Genomic DNA, 7,732 nt, shown 5'->3' with positions numbered 1-7,732 from the left:
CTAACATCCAGGTTCACAAGGTGTACCTGGAGCATGTCATGGAGTTCGATCGACTAAGAGACTACAATGTGCGGTGGACCTTACAGCATAGAGGCTCTGGATAGTTGTGCATCACTCGCCCTATTGTCGTTGTGCACACGGGATTCCGTGTACTGGTTCCTGAGGAAGGCTCGCCTACTCGACATCTTCGTCAAGGAGTACGCATCTCATTGCGTCATGCGCCACTTAGGATGGCACCAAGCTTTCCCAGTGGACTACGCGCGAGTCTTGTCGTGTTTTGCTCATTCGTAAGTGAAATCATTTTCTTTTTACCACGATAATGTGATTCTAAAAATTGTTTCTAACGTGTTATATCTTGCAGTATGACACATGTATAATCCTTTGTACACCGGATGTAATGTTGTCCGAGCACTTTATTTGATTGCATCTTTTTCACTTTTGTCCTCACAACTTGAACCATTTATCAATGCATGCCCACAGGTAGGCGTGTGGATAGGTCCGTCAGAGATTCCAGATTCATCGACGCAGATGGCACACATGTTCCTGAGATCGCTAACTTTGACGATGACAAGAACGAGGTTGCAGTTCACCTGGACCGGTTTGAACATCACAAGGCACCATTTGACATCAACGCCTTCTTCGGTACCCACTCACTGGACATGCTCAGTTATTCTCAACTAGGAGGTGCACCCCTTGCCCCTACACAACCATTTCAGTATGACTTTATCACGTCCACTCGCCCAACCGAGACGTGGGCCCTCCTAATACACTCATTTACTCTGCCCACCAAGTGAGAGCTACTGGGCATAAGTCACCTAAGCCAGAAGCAGTCCGCGGGGTGCCCCAAAGTGAGGGAGACACTAGGTTTTCTTTTGTCATACCATGTTACAATTTTATGACTTTGTATTACTGTTTGAATGATACTACTGCTATAACATATTATGTACTTAGTTTTTTATTTTGTCGTTTACAACTAATGATTGTTCTAGCAACTTATAGTGCAGCCTTTTCCGATTGATGTTACAACTCCTGCACATTATAGGATACCCAATTAACCCTGAGATTATGGCATTAACCAGCTTCTGGTCGTTTCAAAAATAAGAGAGAGAAATACGCGTGGGTGGCAAAAATATAACACCACACGAATAAATAAACACACGTGTGTGTAGCCATAACTCCACTCCCTCTCCGATTTCTATACTTCAAATACTAAGACAGAGGCCCATCTACTGTGCCGGCGCAGCCAGGTCCTCCACGAACTCACTTCAGCACGAAGCACCCCGACGAGAAGATCCGTGTGGCCGCCGCTCGGCACAGCCTCGGCGGCGCGTTGGCCGTGCTCACCGCGTGGGACGCCGGCGAAGAGCTCGTGCTCGACGCTGACAACTCTCCGTCCCTGAAGACCATACGTGGCCTGGGGCGCTTCCACGACCTCGAGCTGTACCTGCGCGTCCTGGACGGCTGCAAGAACGGCGCGCTCCGACGGGACACGAAGCATTGCGAGATGCCGGTCGCTCGACGAGTCCGAGCTTGAAATAATGATCTCTTCCAAAAACGAGAACCGAAGCATGATTTTTCCTAACCGTGACCTTGGCCTTCGATCCAAAAATCCGTCGACTGAAATAGTTGAGTTGAGCGAGCAACTTTGTAATACTTGCAATTTGTAAGTTACTCTGCTTGATTACAATAATCGCAAGCTTTTGTTAGATCTGTGGCAACTTTCAGACTCTGTGCAAGTTGGTTTCAGTAGAAAGAAGCAGAACTGATACATGCAAAACAGATCATGCCAGAAAAGACACTTGCCATCGAAACAAACCTCGACTGGCGACCAACATGCAGCTACTGGTTAAACAGCAAATCACACTACTGCCTGTGAATTATCATCGGCATGAGGAACACGGCTTATGTTTCGATTCCCCGCCGGGAACTACAATCTCTAGACCATATACACTATATCCGTCCACTAGCTGCTACTCAATGTACTCATGCTACATCAGAAGCCTAACTTGAAATACTGCACTAGCCCTAGCAATAGAAACAATCTCATCGCATGTCCTTTCAAATGTTCCTACAACCAATTGGCCATGGAATAACAAAAATGTTGCAAGGCACATTCGATCAGTCCCCCTACATTGGTTTAGTTCCCTATTACAAATTCAATTTCTCCCAGGATGTAAGCTACAACACGACACCATCATCATGTTCTTATCAAACAGCTTCGATTCATGATATCTGCACCATCCGCGTGAAGATAAGAGTTACATAGTCCGCTAAACAGCAGGTGCAATGGGAAAAAACTACACTTGTTTGTAAAGTACTGCTTCCGGTTAGCAGATTGTTTACAAGACAGTGATATATCAGATCATATTTGAATAATGGCAATGATTATGAAAAGTGCAGATTATTAGAAACTTGCAAATGACATAAGATGTTTTCCTATGAAACAGCAACAAGTGTATTGTAAGCAAGTATTTTCAGAAATATATTATTACGTTCTGGTCTAGCAGTAAGTAGCGAAAAGTAAATTGAACAGCCTACAACTACACTATGATGCAAGTCAGACCAAACTACACATTAATGAGTTCATCAATACTGATTGTGTCACTAGGGACGATCATCAAAGGAACATGACAAAAAGGAAACAGTTGAACTTGACAGTCCACATAGAAAATCTCAGATCATCTGTTTCTACCATCACATATTCCAGAGATGAGATAAAAATCAACGAGACTAATGTTCTTAGGAATGTCAAGCAAAACAAGTCTAACATTGACTTATAATGTCATCAAGGGTTATAATAATCATCAATTGAGCTCAAATCAATGAATAGACCTCTTAAATTGGCTTGAAGACATCTTCATGTTTCCACGGACAGATATGAAGAACCCAAAGAGAAGACAAGACAACAATGAAAGAAGCACATACCGCTAATCTGAACTGGGTTTTGATGACAGAAACCTTCCGAGTCTCCTTTTAACAGCATATCACATGGATTGACAAATAGAAAAAGGAAAGTGTAGTTAACTAAGTCCGTTCCCCATCTCATCAGTTTTGGAAGTCTTGTGCTGCCGTAATTTGATTGGTCACGTTAACAAAAGGACAAATTACTGTATGAGGAAATTTGCTGTACCAGCAAGGAAATATTGATAGTGTAGTACCTTACTCTTCTTGTGCTTATGCACATCCACAGAATCCTCCATTCCCTCATGCTTTCGCTTCTGATACAAGTTGTGGACATTGCCCGTCATAAGGAATACGGTATGTGATTTAAGACTTGGAGCAATTGGAGTTTTGATCATACAGAAAATGAACCAACCTTCTCATGATGTTTCTTTGAATGGTCGCCACCAGAATCATGATGCCCGCTTTTATCTTTTTTCTTATCTTTGTCTTTGTCTTTATCCTTGTCCTTACTCCGATCCTTATGCCGATGTTTGTGCTTCTTATGTTCCTTGTCTTTTTCCCTGTCTTTGTCTTTGTGCTTTTTATGTTTCTTCTCTTTGTCCTTGGACTCACTTTTCGGTTTACCCGAAATAGTCGGTGCACCTTTTTCAGCCTGTTGAATCAACACATGTTGTAAACAGTGCAATGAGCAAATCTGATAATGCCATAAGGGAAGTGGGATGATAGAAAGGATCTTACAGAGGGCAAATCTACTGGAGCTGTTTCTCGAAGTTGGAATGCTTGCCCCAGTGTTTCCATATCAAAGGGCTGAATATAAGCAGGCTTATCCCTCAAATACGCATTCTGAACTAGTTGATCTAGCTCCATTCCTTCCCCTTTACGAATTTCAGTGTCTCCCACAACATTGTGAAGGTAATGTGTATCTGAGATTGCCAGTGGCAAAGGCCTCTTGCAAAAGAAATCATGGTGCCCAAGCAGTTTGTAGTGGCTGATTAAATCAACAGCACCAGTGAGCTCCCTAGGCCCTGAAATACAAAATTCATATTATCGAACACACGCATAGAAAATAAGGTTAAAAAAAGATAGATTTACAGATAAAGTCATAAAACCATGTAGAAAAATTTAGTCCATCTTACAATGGACACTAGCTTGTGCTACTGGGATCCAGAAAGCAGCTTCATGTTTAGCACAACATTAAATACTTATCGTCCAACAAAGCATATTGCTACCAGACGTACCAGTCTAGACTGGTAAAAAAACATCAGCCCAAAAGTTTAACTTAAATTATAAGCAAATAATTATTACTATTTTCTTGTGTGCAAGCTAATGAGGTTAAATCATGTTGAAGGCAGCAGTGATATGATAGCTTTTAGATTAGTCCGTCACTTTGTTTGTGCCCACCTGATTTAGGATTTCTGATTTGAGTATTGAATAATTGTCATGTAGGCAATATATGAATCAAAATATATTATTATGTGTATCTAACAAAAGTCAACAACCCATATTTCACTTAGGACATATCAAATTGCTTATGCACTTGGGGGTCATGAATCAGGACCCCAACAGAAGGCAACAACCCATATTTAACTACGGAAGTCAACCAAAAGCCTAGCTCCAGCCTCCTAATTGTCAGTTTGTCACACATTAACAGGTTTGATCAGATGAAGTGGCATTTATCTGCTGTCTTGCAGAGGTGCAAAGTATTCTTGGACAGTACCAATGCCACCAAGCATCCCTATCAGGCAGTTAAAAACTAGAGGCATTAACCATTGAATGATGCAAAAATGAAGCAAAGCTTACCCTGTTACTTCAACTTTAAACCTTTTTGGCGGAAATTATGTCTACCAATTACAGATTCATTTTTCTGCATCTTAACCAAAACCCTACCTTTTCCAAACTTCTTGTCATCAGAGTCCATCAGATTGGAGCTTGATCTACACAAAGTGCATCTTCACCTGAAATCAGTTAGGCAAAAATGTAAAACAAACGTTCAAAGGTAAAGTAAGCTGGCTCTGTGATGAACTAACAGTGATATTTAATTGATCCCGGTTCCCAAAAAATAGACTCTAGTATGCATCTAAATATCCAACCACACAGACACAACCCCACGACCACACAATCAATAGGCAGTGCACGACCAGCTAAACAAGGGGAGCAGATGAAGCTGGGCAGTTGGATCTCCATCCAACAGTGAGAAAATCGAATGATTTTAAGGTAAGAAATCACCCACAAGATAAATAGACAGTCCCAAAACAAGATAAAATATTACCATCTTATGGACATATAGCTTAGTCCGATCGACACGTCTTCCTGACATAGTATCACAATGGTACAATTTAAGCGGCGTTGCGGCATTAGTTTTCTTTCTCATTTTTTGCAATAGAAAAATTATATGTTATGTGTAAAGTAGTGTAGCTTTCGCAAATTACACTACATTGACAGCACCCTTTCATTGGTTCCACACAGAGCAAGGTGGATGTTCCGGGTAATATGGAGCACACCAAAAGAAGGATTATGCCCGTGGTTGATACAACTTTTTTGGCATGTTCCAAAGAAATTAACAGAGCTAAGATTTATAGGGTAAAGCAGGGTAAAAAGGAGCCAAAGCATGAGTCCATAACATCTCTATGTTAGTAGACAGAATTCTTGTGTGATATAAGACCTAGCAGATCCAAGATGTGAACTAAGCAGTGATAAAGTTTGACTCACAGGCCCTGAAATTGGCTCCAACATCCAGCAACTAAAAGTTTTGAATAATTCATGTCATAACCAAATAGTAGCTTGATCCTTGCTCAATTACCAGAATAGCATAGAAGTTTCAGCACTGTTTTTTTCTTTTTCCTTTGGGAATTAGAGGGTTACACAAGGCATGCATAGTACATCATTTGGAGTGAAAAATGGAGTTAAAGAAGAAAATTCCAGAAGACAATTTTATCAACAGATTTCTAGTTGCACATTTGCAGTATGATATCACTGTCCACGTTAAGCTAGAGACATCTCACAAAAAATAGGGCAAGTGCAAAGTAAAAGACTTCCAATCGGGCAATCAATCTCATGTACAATTACCAGTGCTAGAGCGCAAAAACTGCTAAATGCCACAATTGGCAAAACAGAATACTACATTGGCCAGATCAGCATGCCTCTATACCATTCCAAATATATAATGCTTCTGACAAGATAACTAGACAAGCAATTGCCCAAGATAAGGCACCAGCAACCTACCTGTTCCGAGCATCGAAAGTCCAAACAGTGGTATCATTACCAGCAGGATTCACCATAGTAGCTAACAATATAGCAGCAATCATCCCTACTAGCCCTTAAGTAAACCACTAGAACTCAAAGAGTAAAGAAACAGCCCCTGAAATCGAACCCCTGTAACCAGGGACGGACTTAGGGCACGGGGGTTCAGTTGAGCCCCTAAAATTCTTGGAACTAATAAATTTCAGCCAAATACTGGCTAAATTGATCATAACCGCTAAATAAGAAGAACCTAATCGAACTACGGATGGGTGGAATACACTAGTAGGGTTGCGCGCAGCACACGAACCCGCAACTGACTGAATGGGACCCCAATTCGATTCCTCACAGTCGCAGCGGAGAGCGGGTCACCTCCTACAGCACACGGAATCGATTACGAGCAAGCTTGGGCTAGTCACCGACAGAAGAAGGAATCGACCCCGAGTCCGGACGGATCTCCTCCCCCACGCCAGCCCAGTGCCAGCAGCGGGCGTGGGGCGGGGAAGCGGAGGAGCGAGACGCCGACGCCGACGCCGACGCCGACGCGACGAAAGACGACTTCCACCTGTGGGTGGGAGGCCTGGTGTGCAGTGTCCGGTCAGTCGCCGGCGGCGAGTGGCGCGAGAGAGAAGGACTGGAAACCCTCGAGGTCTCGACGAGTCCCCTCGATTTCGCCAGAATACGCCAGTCGGGCGTATTTGGCTGTTTGGTCAGCGAAATAGGATTCGACGGAGCGGATCTATTTTATTTTAGGTATTTAGATAGAGAGTAATGTGTTGAAATGATTTAAAATTAGAGAATATTTTTTAAAGATTTAAGATAAAATTATTTTGAAAAATAATGATATAATTTCAAATGTGATATTAACAGTAGACTCTAGATATAAAATAGATCCGTCCTATCTCACCCACCAAATAAATTTCTATATATAATAAAAATATCTTATCTTCAAATATATAAATAAAATTATTGTATCATCTAGTTTCCTAATCAAACGCTACCTAAAAGTTTGCCGCAGGAATCTGCTGCTGCGGTTTTATCCACGTGTGGACATAAAAATACGTTAACGTGGACGCGGAGCACGCACGACGCACGGGCTCGTCAACATGAGGGTGCTGAACTAAGTAGGGGCCTTCCACGTGTGGACACGCTGGGACGCTGAACCAAACAAGCTCTAAAAGCCTATAGATTCAGCCATGACTTATTTGTAACTTAGGAATTCCAACGAAATTACGTTTTCTTAGCAACAAAACAATGTTCCGGGTTCTGCATCACGCGATGCGCACACGCAACAAAATTGCATAGAATTTGTACTATCCTTGTAAATTATTGTGAAATTTCTGCCTTCATGGCATCTTGGTATTCATTCAGTGGTCTAAATATTCAGACAATCTTTAGAGTAAGTTTGACATTTCAACAACTTGCTAAAGTTAGGTGACGATGTATCCGAAGGTCAGTCGGAATTGCGCAGCTCAACGGCAAATTTAGAAGGGTAGCAAGAGGATGCTTTCCCAAGGGAATGGCAGGGCAACTCACTTCAGTCTCGCACAAGATTACACGGACAGGCAACCGTTTCTTCTGCCGTTTAAAC

General features: G+C 42.1%; 1 protein-coding gene across 5 annotated transcripts; it reads right to left on the bottom strand.

Annotated features, from left to right (window-relative positions):
* Positions 1–1,843: 1,843 nt before the first annotated feature.
* Positions 1,844–6,837, bottom strand: LOC133906091 (probable mediator of RNA polymerase II transcription subunit 19b). Of its 5 annotated transcripts, none has more exons than XM_062347868.1 (7): positions 5,174–6,837; positions 4,792–4,859; positions 3,643–3,929; positions 3,317–3,556; positions 3,159–3,218; positions 2,926–3,065; positions 1,844–2,232 (listed from the first exon to the last, which is right to left on the bottom strand). In XM_062347868.1, exons 2-6 carry the CDS (start codon positions 4,820–4,822, stop codon positions 3,021–3,023), a joined length of 663 nt encoding a protein of 220 aa, XP_062203852.1. In that variant the 5' UTR covers positions 4,823–4,859; positions 5,174–6,837; the 3' UTR covers positions 1,844–2,232; positions 2,926–3,020. The 5 variants fall into 5 exon arrangements, with proteins under 5 accessions (XP_062203852.1, XP_062203851.1, XP_062203853.1 ...); XM_062347867.1 differs by having other exon boundaries at positions 6,452–6,837; XM_062347869.1 differs by having other exon boundaries at positions 6,561–6,837.
* Between the last annotated feature and the right edge of the window lie 895 nt (positions 6,838–7,732).

The sequence above is a fragment of the Phragmites australis genome, chromosome 23, assembly GCF_958298935.1.
Source record: "Phragmites australis chromosome 23, lpPhrAust1.1, whole genome shotgun sequence".
NCBI classification, from domain to species: Eukaryota; Viridiplantae; Streptophyta; class Magnoliopsida; order Poales; family Poaceae; genus Phragmites; species Phragmites australis.
This window is presented reverse-complemented; position numbering and strand designations above follow the sequence as displayed.